This window comes from Moschus berezovskii, chromosome 1 (assembly GCF_049115385.1).
Source record: "Moschus berezovskii isolate FMDL1 chromosome 1, NW_MosBer_1.0, whole genome shotgun sequence".
In the NCBI taxonomy this organism is placed as follows: domain Eukaryota; kingdom Metazoa; phylum Chordata; class Mammalia; order Artiodactyla; family Moschidae; genus Moschus; species Moschus berezovskii.
Window position 1 is genome coordinate 10,552,693 of NC_142460.1, and position 18,672 is coordinate 10,571,364.

The window sequence follows — 18,672 nt, forward strand, 5'->3', positions numbered from 1 at the left end:
ATGACTGAAGTGACTTAGCACACACACACAGGACACAGATACCTCTAAAGAAGATAAACCTGTTCCCTGGCAAGTCATTCACACTTTAGTATGAAGTCATCATGTCAGTCTTTTGCTAAAGGCACTGACATCCTGAGGAGAAGGCAGGAAAGTATGGAGAATACAGACCCGTAACTGGATTTTTGGAGGCTGGGGTATAGATAGGACTTTAAAAGCTAGAATTGTTGTTTATCTGTGGCCACAGCAGATTTGGTCTATGCTGGTAAGAGCCCTGGAATTAGAGTCAGTGGGTAGGTTCCAGTCTCCGCTCTCCCAACCAGCTGTGCTGTCTTGGGTGGGTCACTTAACCTCTCTGAGCCTTCATTGCTCCTGCTGAAAAGCAGGAATGAGACCACACCCATCCCAGGTGCTGTGAGAGTTGCAGAGATTGAAGTGTGTGGCAGGCCTGTCCTCCTATAAATATCATCAACCTTGGGTCTGTGCCACCACATTCTAGAAACTGTACAACGATGGAGTCATGTCTATGGATGGATGCTTGAGCTGAGTGAGTACAGAGACCACCGTGATTCCAGCCAGGCCCGCCAGACCCAAGCCAGATCAACTGACCCTTAGCTGACCCACAAACACGTGAGCTTCAACGATAAACAACTATTGCTCAGCCACTGAGCGTTATGGTGGTTTATCGTCCGGCAAGCGTTGAAATAATACACCAAAAGTTAGGGCTTCTGACACTTTCTATTTTACTTTTCTATTTTAGGGCCATGTTCAATAGAAATTAATATACCTGACACATCTCTGCCTTCTTAAGCAAAATAAAGTGAACACAATTCTGTCGTCACTAAGTCATTCTCATTCACTAGATGAATGACCTAGTGAGGACACGCACCTGTGGCAGCCCGACCATCGACGAGCTACACGTCGATGGCGCCTTTGCAGACAACAAAGGCAGAACAGAGGCTCTAGAAATAATTCCAGCCTGCTGACCTTTTTGATCAAAGAATTATTGCCTGGGTTCTTTACCCTTTCTCTGGTGATCAGTTGTGTCAGCTGTCTGTTTGTGTTGTCACTGTGTCTGTTTAAAGCAGCAGCCCCAGTAGACCCTAGTCTACGGTGCTCAGCTAACTCACCACCCCAAGGAGCCTGCTCTCCCAGCCTGCGGGGATGACGCCCTTCTAAGCGCTCCCAGGCTTGCAGTGAGGGCCTGCGCTCGTTTTCTGGGTATCCAGCACAGGTGCTACAGTGCTGGAACTGCTGTCATCGGTTGTGGCCTCTTGGATGTCCTTTGCTCCCTTGCTGGGCATCTCGGGGACCTGGTGGTTGGGCTGCCAGGCCCTGACCATCTGCTTCAGTGTGCTGTGCTGTGTCTGGTGGTGCTGGAGGCCAGTCTTTCCTGAGGAGAGTGAAGGAAAGGACCAGGCTTCCTCCATCTCGGCCCGTCTCTCCCCAGTCCAGCTCGTCTTGTGCCCCACGCGGCACTGAGCACAGGGCCTGGCACACAGCAGGCACTCCCTGAGCTACGACGGGTGGAGTGAAAGGGCTTCCTGGTGGCACTTCTCACTGTGTGCACAGGGCCGGGCTTCTTCAGAAGAGTGAGCTTCTGGATACAGACTGTTTCACATCATTTTGCTGGAAAATTGTTTTCAAAAAGTTGAAGTTCTCCTGTGTTTAAGGAACAAGTTCCCATTTCAGGGCGTGAGTTTATCTGGGGACCTGACGACATGGACAAGGCAGAGTGACTCCATGCGAGGAAGCAGATGTTTTTTGCTCCGTTGAGCTGACACCTCAGTGACTCCCCCTAGAGCAACCCCCATCTTTTTACGAAATGTCCAGAGACCACATGACCCACCAGAAGATCTGGATTTAGCAGCTCATGATGAAGGGCTTCTGTCTGGGTAGGCTAACTCTTCTTAGTTCCCAGTTCTTCACTCAACCAGGGCTGACCCCACGAGGCATCAGGGGCTCCCTTGCCACGGCTTCCAGTTGGGCTTGGCCCATGGGAGGCACTGCCGTAGGTTGGGTGGAGGAGTGGGTGGAGGGGTCTGGGGTGCTGTCTGCCTTGGGTCCCTCTTTAACAAAGGCTCCTGCTCAGCAACTCCTCCAAGTCCCAACTCTCCTGGGATCCAGTTCCCCACTTCTCCCTCAAGCACAAGGTGGGAAAGGTTTCTGGGGTTGCTAATTTCTCAGCCTGCCTTCTGGGCTTCCTTAACCCCACCCACACCTCTGAATGCGGTCTCCTCGTTCGTGTCTCAGTTCCTATCTCTTCCACTGTTACCCTGGACACTGTTACAGTCTGTACCAGGTCTCACCTAAGAGACGTCTGAGCCGTGAGGGCCAGGAGTTCAAAAATCCCAAGGCGCTCTTCTCTCCAGCTCTCAGAACTTGTTAGCCACTTTGGCTGCCTCTAGATTAAGTCGTGCGAAAGGAAGGCAGACTCCAGCCTACAGATGAGAAGAGTTTTCACTCCCTCGTTGACTCATCCAGTCACCAAATATTTATTGCACACCTCCCTGCTGTTTCCCTGGGGAATTAGGAATAGTGGCCAAGACTGTGTAGTGCCTGCCCACCTGGTGCTCACAGTCTACTGCCAACCACCTCCCGGAAGCCAGAGAGCCCCCCACCCCCACCCCAGATCGGCGCTGGAACCACAAGACTGAGTTTCCTAGAGTCCCGAGACTTCAGCAGATTCTCAAAGGAGTCAAGCTGGGTTGGGAACCACCCAACAGACCAAAGGAACCATCGGGCTTCGCTCCTGAGCTGGGGAGTAAAGAGCTTCTCACTCCCAGGAGCCTGGCGCGCTCCGCTTGAATGGGGGGAGGGGGTGAAGACATGCCTGTGGCAGCCCGACCATCCGCGTTTCCTGCCCCCCAACATTCTCCACCAGCTCCCGTCCCCTCCTCCAGCTCTCCCCGTGTTTATAATTCGCCCCACGCCCTTCTCTGAGCCCTTCCCTAGGGGCCCACAAACGCTGGCGGCTCAGATGTCAGCGGAGCGTTGTTATGAATGGATGGGGCTGGGCACTGGGAGGAAGCCATGTCCTGCCTCCCGGGAGCCTGCGTCCAGCCAAGCGAGGGACAGGGCAATTCTGACACTCATGTTGGAGGGCTTGACGGAAACCGCTCTCTCTGTAAAGAGTCAAGGGTGACTGAGGTGAGCTGAGGAGGACGGTGAGGGTCCAGGCTGCCAAGCCTGGGGTCTGTCTGCACCCCTGCCCCCCCAAGCCCTCAGGAAACATCTGAGTTTCCTCGGAAAGGTTGACAGAGGCCAGCCAGTAACCCAATACTTCCCCTGTCCGGGGTCGGGCAGGACAAGGGCACTGGCCTGGAGCCCTCAGGGGAGGTCGCTGGGCTGGGGGGGGGGGCGTCCACTCTGCGGCCCCGTCCCCCTCTCCCCGAGAAGCCCCCTTCAGGCAGAAAGTTCGACGGGAAAGGAGACAGTGCTGGAGAGACGGGAGACCTGGTCCCAAGGCTGCAGGGGCCCCGAGACCCCCAAGAGAACCAGCGGGATGCCCCTCATGGCAGGCCAGCCTGCAGTGCAGCGGACCCCTGTGGGCCGAGCGGCCCTCACCCCAGGGATGGGGTCAGGGGTGCATTGATGGCAACGTCTGGACGCACTGCCCTCACTTGCACGTCTGTCTCTGTGGCGCTCCCCACAATTCCCGACCGAAACGCCATCCTGCAGCAAGTGAAGCAGTCTGTCCACGGGTCCCGGCTCTGAGCAGCTGCTGGGGACAGCCAGCCGCGACCCCAGGCCGCTCCCAGCCAGCCCCCCTCCAGCCCGAGGCGCTGCGGCCAGGCCTCCTCCCTTCCCCGGCCGGCCAGCTGACGACGGAGGGGAGACGGCACGGTTGTGGTCCAGCTTTACCTGCTGAAATCGGGAGCACGCTGGTGAGGAAAGTGGGCTGAGACACGATGAAGCGGAAGAAAAGCTGAAGATAAATTCCCAGAGGCACTGGATGCAGGACAAGCATGCTGGCTGCGGTCTGGAAAGTGTCAAGTTCTCAAGGCAGGGCTGCGGGGAGCCTGGCTTATCTCTGCCTCGTCCTCCTCTCGCGGTCGGCCTCTCTCTGCCGCTCTCTCTCTGCCTCTCTCTCTCTGCACGTCTTTCCCTCCCCTCTCTCCTTTCCCCATGCCTTTACCAAGAAAGAATGCCAACCATTTCCCACTAAACCTCCGTACTACACAGGGTTATATTTATCTTAACCCGGGATCAAATGGCCATGTTAAAATTAAGATCTCTGAATATTCTTTTCTGTAGACTGAAGAAAGAGGCCACTGAAGAAGTGACTTTAAAAAAAAAGGGGGGCAGTGAAATCTCAAATGTCCCCTAGAAGCAGTCCTCAAGGACAGACAGACTTCTTGATTGATCATCCACCAGCACCTGCCCCCTCCCAAGCAAGGTGCTCTGCAGATCCCAGAGTCAACTCAGACTCTCAGGATTCAAGGTGAATTCCATGGAGACAAAGCCTTCTGCTGTCAGCCTGTGACACTTTGACCCACTGGGGGACAAATGTTATGTTGACCCTGGATTTTTTTTCCTTAATCACCCAATAAAAAGTGGGGGGTGGGGGGGTGGTAGTGGTGAATTTATGTTTTCCAAAACAGCTTTCTTTCTCCATTAAAAGTGCTTATTTTCTCTCTACTATTTCTAACCCCCCCTTCTTTTTTAAAATAATTTGTAAGCTTTTATCTATGCAAAGCAATGAGTGAAAAATGAAGTCAGGATTATAAAGCAAATGATTATTGGTCATACTGCGTTAGGGAAATAGCATCACTGACTTTTGGCTAGACAAAATTCTTCAAGTAAAATATCGCACCCTTCAGTGAGTCCTCTCATGAGCTTATGGAGACTGTTAAAGCGATCTTCAGGTCTCTCTACATAAACAATTAAAATAATAATCCACAGAGAGGTTCATTTTCTTTAATCTGCATGACATACTCCCAGTCCCTACGGGAACTAATTCACACCCTGAGAACACCATACTACAAAAAGACGCATGTACCCCAGTGTTCTTTGCAGCACTATTTACAACAGCCAGGACATGGAAGCAAACTGAATGTCCGTTGACAGATGCATGTATAAAGAAGTTGTGGCACAGATATGCAGTGGAATATTACTCAGTCATAAAGAGGAACAAAACTGGGTCGTTTGTGGAGATGTGGAGGGACCGAGAGTCTGTCACACAGAGTGAAGCAAGTCGGAAAGAGAAAAGCAAACACCGTGTATGAATGCGTATATGCGGAGTCTAGAGACGGTGCGGACGAACCTGTCTGCAGGGCAGGAATAGGTGCTGACGTTGGGAACACACACACGGACGCGGGGGGAGGAGGGGCAGGACAAATTGAGAGGAGCACTGACTCGCACACACCGCCGAGCGTAGAGCCGCCAGCCAGTGGGAAGCAGCTGCGTAGCACAGGGAGCTCAGCCCGGTGCTCTGTGACCACCTTGAGGGGATGCAGGGGGTGGGAGGCTCAAGAGGGATGGGACAAACGTTGCCCAGAGCTGATTCACATTGAGGTACAGCGGAAACTAGCACAACATTGTAAGTGACTTTACTCCAAGAGAAAAGAAAAAATAAATGGTGTGACTCCTGACTCAGGTGCGGGAGCTGAGCTCAGGATGAGCAGGACAGGGAGAGGCGATGCCCGCAGCTCCGGGTCCAGGGGACTGGAGCTCTGCCGTGACCGGGGACAAACTGCCTGATCCCTCTGAGCCTCAGTTTTCTCCTTAACGGCCTGTTGGAAAGGTTACATGAGGTAGCACGGGATGAGTCATACACGAATTGAAGATTATGTATAGAGACAACAGAAAGGAAGCCTGAGGAGCCGCGGTGGACAGGCGGCTGAGCTGGCCACCCGCAGTTTCCCCCATCCCTGCGGTGCATGCCCCTCTTCCCCACAGGAGGTGGGGGCCTGTTTCCCCTCCTGTCCTGTCTGGGCCGGCCTTGGGGCAAGCTCTGACCCTCAGAACGTGGCTGAAGTGACGCTGCCATTTCTGGGCTTGGCCTCAACAGGCCTAGCAGCTTTGGCTTTTGCTTCTTCTTGGAAAACAGCTGCCACATTCAAAAGTCTGGATTATTGACTAGGCCGCAGGGTGAGGGAAGCCGCTGGGACTGGCCATCTGGCCATCTCATTCAAGGCCCTCGACAGGAAAGTGAGGTTAGTTTGGATCACCTAGCCTCACTCAGGTCCCCAGATGATGGCAGTCACCGACGGGACCAGATGAGACCCGCTAAAGAACCACACAGGTGAACCCAGCCCAGACGACAGAGTCACGAGCAAGCAAGATGCCTGTTGATTTGCCTTCAGTGTCCCAAAGCCGCTAGGTTTTCAGATGATTTGTTATGGCAGCAATAGCTAACTAATAGACAATTTAGGAGAAAACTATGAAGAATATACTCGAGTTATATTCAAACTTAACAACAGGACAGCTTAAAGAAAGGGGTACCCCATTTCGCTGTTCCCAAAATGTTTAACAGAAGGATCATGATTTTTGGCCAAGTCCAGCCAGGAAATTCTCAGGCTTGTTTGCGTAACTCTGGAAGCCTCCAGCCCCAGCAGTGGGCTTTGGGTGCCTTGCAGAAGGTGTAGACTACGTGAGAGGAAGGTAATCTTTCAGTCACTTGGTGCCAGAACCTGGACTTTCACCACCCAGTGCCGATCCCTCCTCTGAGAAGCCGGAGGGACTGCTCCTCTCAGTGCCCAGACCTCACTACTGGCCATGCGGTTGCCACAGATTCTGTCGCTGCTGCAGGCCTGCCCGCGACAGCTGCCGGTATAGTGTCTGAGCTGCTTCTACGCCACCATGCGTGGCTGTTTAATCTGTGTCCCTGAGGGCTTCCCTGGTGGCGCAGTGGTAAAGAATCTGCTGGCCAATGCAGGAGACGCAGGAGATGGGGGGTTGACCCCTAGGTTGGGAAGGTCACCTGGAGCAGGAAACGGCCACCTGCCCCATGTTCTTGCCTGGAAAATCCCACGGACAGTGATGCCTGGAGGGCTACCATCCGTGGGACCTCAGAGAGTCAGACACGACTGAGTGACTGAGCACACACGCGCGCACGCGCACACACACACACACACATTGTCCCTAAAGATAGGGGACTGTTCCAGAGCTCTGTGCAACCCCCTCAGCTCCCAGAACAGTTCCCGTGTCAGCTAATGTGGTCCAATCACACCACTGTAAGATGAACAGGAAGTAGGAAACGGGATGTAACCTCACGCTTCAGCCATGCTGAGTGGTTCCCAGCAGCCCTTGCCTGCGCACATGCATCTGTGGGCCAGGGCCTGGTCCAGGGAGAGCCGGGGCCAGTGTGGGGCATGTGGACCATGGCCTGGACGCAGGAGGCTGAGCGTGCACTCAGGCCACACGGGGGGAAGTCACTGCTCATCTAAACATGCAACTGAGACCTCCACCCTCTGGGCAGGCCCCAGCACAGAGGCATTATAGGCCCCCAGTATTTATTAAACCATGTTTTGTAAATTTCCACTCCCCCTGGACCAGGTATTTTATGAGCCTGTTTCATATGAGGTTACCCTAACTGACCGAGGAAGAAATTATCATCTCTCTTGAAACTCTTCTGGAAGGGCTCTGAATCTTTCAGAATCTAATAACACAGGCTATTACATTTCTCTAGAAGGAAATGATCCGAGATTTGTGAAAGGCTGACACCAATAAAGCCAATCAAAGTTAGAGCCTTCCTTCCCAGGGCCCTGGAGGTAGGGGAGCACACTGAGGAGCAATGTGAGGATACCCGTCACTTAACGCTGAACAGACACATGCCATTTCACTCAGATTCCACAGAAACACTCTTGCCACTGCCTAGTAGTTCAGATGCAAGGTCATTCATCATAGCCTCACGTGTGAAACAGACTTTGCCTCCATTCAGTGAAACACTATACAGACATTACAAAGAATAAAGTTTGCTGTTGTTTAGTTGCTGTGCCAACTCTTGGTGACCCCAAGGAGTGCAGTGTGCCAGGCTTCCCTATCCTTCACCATCTCCCGGAATCTGCTCAAACTCATGTCCATTAAGTCAGTGATCCTATTAAACTATCTCATCCTCTGTCATCCCCTTCTCTTCTTGCCTTCAATCTTTTCCAGCATCAGGTCTTTTCCAATGAGTTGGCTCTTTGCATCCGGTGGCCAAAATATTGGCGCTTTAGCTTCAAAATCAGTTCTTCCAATGAATATTCAGGGTTGATTTCTTTTAGGATGGACTGGCTTGATCTGCCTGTTGTCCAAGGGTCTCTCAGAGCCTTCTCCAGAACCACAATTTGAAAGCATAAATTATTCGGCCCTCAGCCTTTATGGTCCAACTCTCACATCCACACATGACTACTGGAAAATCTGTAGCTTTGACTATGTGGACCTTTGTCAGAAATGTGATGTCTCTGCTTTTTAATATGTGTCTAGATTGGTCACAGCTTTTCTTCCAAGGAGCAAGCATCTTTTAATTTCATGACCACAGTCACTGTCCACAGTGATTTTGGAGCCCAAGAAAAGAAAATCTATCACTGCTTCCACTTGTTCCCCTTCTATTTGCAGTGAACTGATGGGACCAGATGCCATGATCTTTGTTTTTTGAAAGCTGAGTTTTAAGCTACTGTTTTCACTTTTCTCTTTCACTCTCATCAAGAGACTTTTTACATTCCTCTTCACTTTCTGCCATTAGAGTGGTATTATCTGCATTTCTGAGGTGGTTGATATTTCTCCTGGCAATCTTGATTCCAGTTTGTGAGTCATCCAGTCCAGCATTTTTCATGATGTACTCTGCATATAAGTTAAATAATTAGGGTGTCAATACACAGCCTTGATGTACTCCATTCTCAATTTTATACCAGTCCATTGCTTCATGTCCAGTTCTAACTGTTGCTTCTTGGCCCGTATACAGGTTTCTCAGCAGACAGGTAAGGAGGTCTGGTATTCCCATCTCTTGAAGAATTTTTCCACAGTTTGTTGTGATCCACACAGTCAAAGGCTTTGGCACAGTCAATGAGGCAGAAGTAGATGTTTTTCTGGAACTCTCTTGCTTTCTCCATGATCCAATGAATGTTGGCAATTTGATCTCTGGTTCCTCTGCCTTTTCTAAATCCAGATTGTACATTCGGAAGTTCTCAGTTAACAAACTGCTGAAGCCTAGCTTGAAGGATTTTGATCATTACCTTGATAGCATGTAAAATGAGGGCAATTGTCCGGTAGCTGGAAGATTCTTTGGCATTGTGTCTGCAACAAATGATCCTGGAAAACTGGTAATCAATATGCAAAACAAGTAAAAATGAACCCTAACCCTTTTATTACATGTGTGCATGCTGAGTCGCTTCTGCTGCTGCTGCTGCTAAGTCACTTCAGTCGTGTCCAACTCTGTGTGACCCCATAGACGGAAGCCCACCAGGTTCCCCCGTCCCTGGGATTCTCCAGGCAAGAACACTGGAGTGGGTTGCCATTTCCTTCTCCAATGTGTGAAAGTGGAAAGTGAAAAGTGAAAGTGAAGTTGCTCAGTCGTGTCCGACCCTTAGCGACCCCACGGACTGCAGCCTACCAGGCTCCTCCATCCATGGGATTTTCTAGGCAATAGTACTGGAGTGGCTTGCCATTGCCTTCTCCGGCTGAGTCGCTTCAGTCATATCCAACTCTTTGAGACCCCATGGATTGTGCCCCGCCAGGCTCCTCTGTCCATGGGATTCTCCAGGCAAGAATACTGGAGTGGGTTGCCATGCCCTCCTTCAGGGAATCTTCCTGACCCAGGGATCAAACCCAGGCTCCTGTGTTGCAGGCAGATTCTTCACCCACTAAGCCACCTGGGAAGCCCAACCCTTACATTGCCCCCTACATAAAAATTAGCTCAAAGTAAACTATAGACCTAAATGTAAGAGATAAAATCATTAAACTTTTAGAATAAAAGAAAATTTTAGTGACCTTGGGTTAGGTAAAAACTTCTCTTTTTACATAAAAAATATTTAATAGAATTCTGTATATTTAAGGTATAACAACATGATTTTTTGGATGTACGTATACATTATGAAATAATTAGTCAAGCTGATTAACATATTCATTACCTCACATGTTTGTTTGCTCTTTTTTCCTAATGAGAACACTTAAGAAGCACTCTCTTAGGGACTTGCCTGGTGGTCCAGTGATGAGATCCAACCCTTCACTGCAGAGGGCACAGGTTCAGTGATCTTTGGCTGGGGAACTAGGATCCTGAAGTCATGCAGTGTGGCCAAAAAAAGAAGTACTCTCAGAAAATTTGAAGTATACAAAACAGTATTATTAACTATAGTCCCTATGCTGAACATTAGACCTCTAGAATTTATTTATCCTACATAACTAAAACTTTGTACCCTTTGATCAACATTTTTCCATTCACCTCCTCACCTCTAGTAACCATCCGTGCTTCTATGAAAAACAAAAAATATTTCTTAAGGACAGAAAAAGCACAAACAGTAAAAGAAAAAAATCTTCACTGGACTCATCAAAACAGTAAAACTTTTCCTCTTCAAAAGAGAATGTTAAATTGAAAAGATAAGCCAAAAGCTAGACAAAAATACTTGCAAGACACATACAAGGGACTTATATTCAAAGTACACAAGTAACTTTCACAACTCAATAATAATGAAACAACCCAACTAAAATAAATGGGCAAAAGGTGTGAGCATGAATGGATACTTTACCAAAGGAGATACGTGAATGGCAAACAAGTACATGAAAATACAACATCATTAGGCATTAGGAAAATGTAAATGAAAACAATAGTGAGATACCACTACCTGTTACTAGAATGGCTGAAATTAGAGAAGACTGACAATTCCAAGTGTTGGTGAGGGTGTGGAGCAACTGGAACTCTCACAGTTGCTAGAGGGAAAGCAAAGTGGTAGAACCACTTTGGAAAGCAGTTTGGCAGTCTCTCATGAAGTTAAACATATACTTCTCACACTACCCAACAATTCTCCTTTTTGATACTTGTCTAAAAGAAATAAAACGTATTTCCACCCAAAGAGTTGTATGTGTGTGTTCAAAGCCACTTCATTTGTAATAACCAAAAGCTAGAAACAACCCAAGTGACTAGACAAACTGTGTACAAGGCGACAGTAGTCAGTAACGTGATGAGGGGCCGACGTGAGGGCCATGGCTGAATCTCAGATGCACGATGCAAAGTGGACGGAGCCAACACAAAGTCTGAATCCTGTTTCATTCCGGGTACACGGCCTTCTGGGAAAGAGAAAACTCTAGGGATGGAGGACAGATCAGGGGCTTCCAGGGGTTACGTTGTGAGGAGGAAGTTAACGGCAAAGGCAAGTTTGGGTGATGACAGTAGAGTTCTCTGTCTTGATTGGAATGTTGTCTCCTAGGTCAAAACTCACCAAACTCTTCTCCTAAAAACAATGAGCTTTACTGTATGTAAATCTTCCCTCGATAGGGGACTTCCCTGTGGTCCAGTGGCTAGGACTCTGCGCTTTCACTCCATGGGACTCTGGTTCAATATCTGGTTGGGGAACTGAGATTCTGCAAGCCAAGCAGTGTTGGCCAAGAAAAAAAATTTCCCCCAATAAACTTGACTTTATAATAAAAAAAAAAGAAAAAAGATAGTTCCCATTTATGCAGTGACGTGGAAACTTGTCCCTGGAATACTGTTGAGAAAAACTGGAAAGTTGCAATGCATTTGACCAAACAAGCGAGTCTATGTATCAGTCCCTTATATGTGCAAAGAGAAAGGCAAAGAGGAAGGTCTAGAGTGTGCATTACGCACTTGGGGATGGAAGAGTGTGGGCCAAGGGAAAACAGAAGGAAACCTTCCAGTTCAATTGTATATAGTTCAGTTCAGTTGCTCCGACTCTTTGCAACCCCATGGATTGCAGCATGCCAGGCCTCCCTGTCCATCACCAACTCCTGGAGTTTACTCTCACTCATGTCCATCGAGTCGGTAATGCCATCCAACCATCTCATCCTCTGTCGTCCCCTTCTCCTTCCACCCTCAATCTTTTCCAGCATCAGGGTCTTTTCAAATGAGTCAGCTCTTCACATCAGGTGGCCAATGTGTTAGAGTTTCAACTTCAACATCAGTCCCTTCAGTGAATATTCAGGACTGATCTCTTTTAGAATGGACTGGTTGGATCTCCTTGCAGTCCAAGGGACTCTCAAGAGTCTTCTCCAACACCACAATCGTATATAAATAACACCTTAATCTTATTATACCTGTGATACCTTTTAAACCTTATACAAATGATATTTGTAATAGTGGATATTTTTACGGTGAGCATTCTTTCATCTGTAATTTAAAAATAAGAGGACTTTTAATGTTTTCTGAAATCAAATTCTCAGCCACCTTAGGAGTACAGCAGAAGAAAGGGAAGAGGTGTCTTTCCTGCAGGTCCGAGGTCCAACAGGTCCCCGCTGACCTGTGGGGCAGGGCAGACAGGCCGTTATTGTTTGGTCCTGGCAGAGAAGAGAGCTGTGAGCCTGGTCTTTCTGGCCCAGAATGGAGGCTGATTCAGTGACACTGAGCCCTGGCTGCCTCCCCACGGCCACTGGCAGCCGCGTCAGCAGGAGGCAGACGAGACAGGGCAGCTGGGAGGCCAGGGAGAGGCCCTCCTCGCAGCTCTGATGGAGATGTTGGGGCAGTGGAGCACTGGGCTGGAAAGCTCCTGGTCGTCAGTCTAAGGGGCCCGGGCCCCCAGACTGCAGGCCCTCCTGCAGGGCAGGAGGGGGCTGTCCTCACTGTTGGGGAGGAGATTTGCCCTGGGTCACCTGGAGTGCCATCAGAGCAGCGACAATACTCTCACTCAACGCAGCTTTTCCAAAACTGGGCTGGAGGTGCACCCATTCTAACTCCACTTTTTAAAAAGCAGAGGGATTACACGTGGCCTTTTGTAGGTCCCTCTTGGTAGCATACCAAAGCCCCTGGGAAGTTCTCCTAAAAAAGCATTTGGCACAAAATCTCTTTTAATTTAATTCCTATTATTTAATTCCCCCTTTTCTTTTTTTCCCCCCAAATGTTAAACTTTTTGTTTTGTATTGGCGTGTAGCTGATGAACAACGTGGTGGTAGTCTGAGATGAGCAGTGAAGAGACTCAGCCGTACGTGCACAGGAATCCGTCTCTCCTGCGAACTCTTTTTCTTTTTTTGAAAGCATTGACTTATTTCGCCACAGCAGGCCTTAGATGCTGCGTGAGGGATCTTATTCCCTAACCAGGCACCGAGCCCAGACCCACTGCACTGGAAGAGAGGCATGTTAGCTTCTGAACCACTTGGGAAGCCCAATCCCCCTTTCTTACGTTTTACACAATAAACATGTCATTGACGTGCTAAATAAATAATTACTATGTAGGGCTTTACTTTCTAATAAGATGTTTTTTAACAGGTTCCCCCCCCCGCCATTTGCAGTGTGCAAGGGAGGCAGCAGGACTAGACTTAAAATAATTCCCATATTACAGATGAGAAAATTGAGGCTCATGTGAGGCTCCAGGGGCAGCAGCAGAGATTCAGGCCACACTTCAGCAGGCAGAGCCATCGCTGATGAGACTGGACCTGACCCCTCTTACCACCTAGAGAGCCAGAAGCCAGTCAGTGCTCCGGGACCTCAAGCCAGCCTGCTCCCCAAGGGAGTACCAGCCAGCCTTGTCTCTACCTGACCCCAGGCTCAGACGTGCTGTGGCTCCAAGAGCCATTCAGATGTGAAGAGGGGACGCCTCCTCCTTGCGGAGGAAACAGGAAAGTCACCGCTTCAAGACAAGAAGTCAGGGAGGGTTGGAGATGCCGGAGGAGGCCCCCCAGTAATCTGGGACAACTGAGGATGGGTGGTTCTGAACTGATGGGCACAGGCAGGGAAAACATCCTGACTCCTGGGCAGAGCCAGCGTCCTGACCCTTGTTATTTCAAAAGTCGTAGAAATGAAGAGCACAGAACAATTGCTAAGCCACCGAAGTATCTCAGCACACTCAGCCCCACTCTCACAGGTGGGGTGGCATGAGTACCCCAGGTTTCTCCGAGGGCCACCCTAGAACATAGTTGACCTTCACTTTCTTCTTTTGTAGCCAGGCCAAACTATGTTCATTCTGTATTCGTTGGGAGAACAGGTTCATTCTGTATTCATTGGGAGAACATGTTCATTCTGCATTTGTTGGGAGAACGTCCCCCCCTCACCCCATCGCCACCACCTACCTCTCCCCGCCACCCTGCCCCATCACCCCACCATCCCACCGTGGATGCCAGGAGACTGCATGGGGTGAGGAGGACTCTGCCGCACAGTTTGAGCTGGCCCAGGGTAAAGCCAAGGCCTCTGTCTGGAAGCTTGGATCTAGTCTCCATGCAGCTGGAGGCGGAGGTCGCTGGCCACCCTGGATCAGGCTGACTCCTAACGCACTGCTGGGCCAGGGCCTCCCAGGGCTCCACAGCTCTGTGTCATTACCCCACGTCTACCCAGCCATGGGAAGGGGGATCTAGGCCAATGCGAGCAGTACAGGCAGCTGCTGAGGGACGTCCTAGAACCAGGCTTCTGGTGACTCAGAGGGAAAAGCGTCTGCCTGAAGTGCGGGAGACCTGGGCTCAATCCCTGGGCTGGGAAGATCCCCTGGAGAAGGAAATGGCAACCCACTCCAGTGTTCTTGCCTGGAGAATTCAATGGACGGAGGAGCCTGGTGGGCTACAGTCCATGGGGTTGCAAAGAGTTGGACAGGACTGAGCGACTTCACTTTCAACCTCAGGGGAGAGGACACACAGGCACAGCAGCCCCATGCTGTGTTCAACGAGGCCCTGTGGTCCCTGCAACCAGGAGGGTCCCCATCCCGCCGGCTGTCTGGGAACAGACTGTTCAAACTCAGGATGGGCGATATTTAATCCTCTCCTTAAAATCTTGAAGTACTTTAAAAACAACCACAGCGAAAGGACTATATCCACAAGGCCCAGATATATAACTACGGACGGAAGCTGGGTTAAGAGAACAGGTGAGTTTTCTTTCTTAAGGAGTAGAGAGAGCAAAGAAAAAATGTTCCCTGTGGTCACCGTGGATTATGTGATAACTGGTTTTCTTACATACAGAGTTTTGCAAACATTTGTGTCCCTGGGAAATGGATGGACAAGGCTAAATTGGAGAAGATGGAAATGGAAAAAAAAAAAAAAGGAAGGCAAGAGAGATTCATTCATTCAACTAGTTCCTGCTGTGTCCCATGCAAAAATTTAAGAGTTGGGGGTTTAGTATGAACTATAAAATCCTTCACCCTCGGGAAATTGCTTTCTAGCAAAGTTGTCAGGACAGACAAGAAGCACAGTCCAGGCATGAACCAGACCTTCGGACTAATGACAGATTGGAGAGAGAGAACTAATCGGGGTGGGCCTCCCCGAGGAGGTGACAGATTGGCAAAGAGACCTGAGGGGACATGGTGTTTGTTTCAGGAGCAGAAAGGAGGCCCCCGTGGCTGGAGTGGAGTAAGCAGGGGTGGCTGAGGGAGAAAGCGTGGGGAAGGCACAGGGGTCAGGTCATCAGAGTCCGGCTTTAAGGTGGAAGCCAGCGGAGGGTTTGCAGAGAGGAGAGACAAGCTCTGACTCGTGCGGTAATGGGGCACCCTGACTTAGAAGCGGTAAGAAACGGACTCGGAAATGGATGTGGGGGGTGCTGGGGGCCCCTGAGGAGGGTCCGGAAGGTGGAGATGAGAGAGGACGTGAAAAACGGCCAGGCGGGGCGTGTCTCTCAGCTGGAGTGGGGCTGACCGCTTTCTGCAGGCGTCTGCGCCAGCGGGCCCGGCCGCTGCCTCCTCAGCACGCCGGGGCGGTCCGCCCGGCCGGCCCCTCGCCCCTCTGGCCCTCTCTGTCTTTCTCCTGAAACCCTGGCCCTGAGACAGGCATGGGCCCCGGGACCCTCTGCTGCGGTGCTCACACCTGGACACCCCTCTCCTCAAGCAACAAAACACAAAGGAACGACATGGGACTAAACTAGCTGGGTGCGTGGCACTTGGGGTGAATTCTGGACCCCAAAAGGTGACAGACCGAAAAGCACAGCTGCCGCCTTTGAAGAGCAGGCACCGCGCGTGCAGACACCACCAGCCAAAGCCTAACAGCCCCGCTCAGGGGCCTCCTCCTCCCCGCCCACCAGGTCTCCATAAAGTCGATAGGCCCAGCGTCCTGCCGTCCACGGGGTCACAGACTCAGACACGGCTGAGCCACTGCAGAACAGAAAGGAGGAGGAAATGGCAGCCCACGCCGGTCTTCTTGCCTAGAGAAGCCTGTGGACAGAAGAGCCTGGCGGGCTGCCGTCCACGCGGTCGCACAGAGTCGGACACGACGGAGCCACTGCAGAACAGAAAGAACGGATGAAGGGCAGACGGCTCACGGGCTGGGCGGGTATCGGACAAAGCGGAGACTGGGCAGGACAGGAAAGTCTTTCCTCAGACTCTGCGGCAGTTCTGGGCAAGGCCTGGAGGGGCTAGGACTGTGGGCCCAGGGTCAGAGGCCCCTGCCAGGCAGGCTCCTGGAATTCGGCAGGAGGCGGGCCAGGGCCAACGAGGAAGGTGTGAGGTGAGATTTGACTGTCGTTCCCAGGGAGGGATTCAGGGGAGACTCTGAGGTCTTTCTGACTTCAGAGGATAAGAACCCAGTCATCCGACACCTCCTGCGCTGGCCCACATGTGATTTCTGGACAGTCTCACCCGCGGGAGGGAACGGTCTCTCTCTGTGTTACAGATGCAGGAACAAAGGCCACGGAAGGCAGCTGAGGCGACCACGCCAGGGCCTCAGAACCAGAACCCGGAGCCCGCGTCCTCCACACACCCCAGCCCGCGTTCTCCACACTCCTCCAGCCCGCGTTCTCCACACACCCCAGCCCGCGTCCTCCACACACCTCCAGCCCCAGTGCAGACACCACAGGGAGTGGGAGGGGGCCCTCCCGGGCACGGGATGGGTGTGGACATGGCCCACTGGGGGCCAGCGGCAGGGCCTCATGGCCAGAGGGGCCTCAGAGGAGAGAGAACAGGCCAAGGTGCTGGAGGAAGGCAGGGCCCAGGGGCCTGGGACCCAGAAGGTCTCTTCTCAGCGCGAAAGATGGCCCTGGGGGAAGGTCCCACGCGTGCGCAGGGCACTGCAGCTCCCACCGCCAGCCGCCAGCAGGGGACGGTGGCCTTGCCTTTCCCTCCTATCTCCGCTGGTCCCAGAATCCCGGCTCTCTCCTCCTGGCAGAGCCTCCCCTCCCTTCATGTCCAAGTCCTCCGGTTCTCCACGTTTTAATGTTCCTTCCTCCGTGAAGACTCTGCCAGGAACTTGCCCAGCGGTTCTCTGATCTTCATTCTTGCACGTGGCGGCAATAGCACTGTGCTGTCAAGTCCAGGGGTAACTGGTGGGAACCCCAGCTCGGCCACTTCCCAGCTGAGGTAACTGTTGAGTCCTGTCCCAGGTCACCGAAGCGGAGCTCAGAACCAAGTTCACCTCCAAAGCTGACTGAGCCTCTCTGTAACCAGTGCCTAAAGCCCCTGATGATCACTAACAAGCTTCCTGACTCCCAGTTAGGCAAACACACCCACTCCAGTAAACACCCTATAGTGCCCCCAGCCAATAGTCACCTAACGCCAACCTTCAGCAGGAATTTTCTTTGTCCTGAGGCTATAAAAATTGGCTACTAACCCATAAAAACTGTTGGCTTTTCCTGGTCTGTCAGGAGGTCAGCCCACTTCACTTGCAGTGCCCACGTTATCTCTGCTTTGAGCTCTTAATAAATTCACTCCTTTCTGAAATGCTCTGTGTCTCGAAGTTCTTCCCCAACTGCTCTCAGAGTGCCTCAACAGGAACTCCTTGCAGTTCTGTAGTGATAATGTCCCTTGTGGGCTCTAAGGGTGTGTCAGGCGTGAGCCCTGCGGTTCCCTGCACTAGGGACAGCTGACCTCTGGACTCACCTCTCCCCACCCTCTATACCTGACTGGGGGTTGGATGCAAGTCTCAGCACCCAAGTGGGAACCAGGAGCACTTTATTAATTGTGGTAAGAAAAAAGCAAGACAGATTCTGAAGGCTGAGCTGGGGAATATGGGTCAGACCTGGAAGCCACAGAAGGTGGCTGCTTCCTCCTCAAGGAATTGAGATCTCCACGCCTTCTCCCGGCTTCTGCTTACCTCCACTCCAGAGGTAAGGATGAGAACAGGGGTTTGGAGGCCAGACCTGGGTGAGCTGCCCCTGGGATTCTCAGGAGGTCACAGAGCTGACCTTTAAGGCAGAGTAAGCCCATCCATGAGCTACATGGCCCTGTGAAGGTCCTGGGTTCTGACCCATGAAACTGATAACTCATATTTTTGAGAGAGCGTGGCCATATGGCCTTAAATAGGGCAGCCCAGGGTGTAAGTGTGGGGAGAGGGGTCTCCTCTTCCACACTATGGATTCAATGTACTACTTCTAAATGGCTTAGACAAGGCCTTTCCATGTGGTAGGAGGTCATTTAAACTATATAAAAAGAAAACACTGTGTATATGTGTGTGTGCTAATGTAAACAGAACTCTAGTCTGCGCTTTCAATCTTTCAATATAGGTACATGTCTTATTTCTCTGGGTAGATTATTAATTCCTGGAGTACAAGGCTCTTGACTGGCTCATCTCTTTATCCTCCCAAGTGCCAAATATGATACTAGACCTTTGTAAGTGTCACATGAATTAATGAGTGGATTTCCATGGTTTATGTGAGACAGATAAACCACACTGCAATATACC

The 18,672-nt window shown here is 51.1% G+C and overlaps 1 protein-coding gene across 1 annotated transcript in view; it reads right to left on the reverse strand.

Annotated features, from left to right (window-relative positions):
- Positions 1 to 4,186, reverse strand: part of COLQ (collagen like tail subunit of asymmetric acetylcholinesterase) — a 63,578-nt gene extending 59,392 nt beyond the window's left edge. The window contains exon 1 of the mRNA XM_055416670.2: positions 3,862 to 4,186. Coding sequence (XP_055272645.2) covers positions 3,862 to 3,967 — 106 coding nt within the window. The 5' untranslated portion in view covers positions 3,968 to 4,186. The remainder of the gene's footprint in view (positions 1 to 3,861) is intronic.
- Positions 4,187 to 18,672: the final 14,486 nt, after the last annotated feature.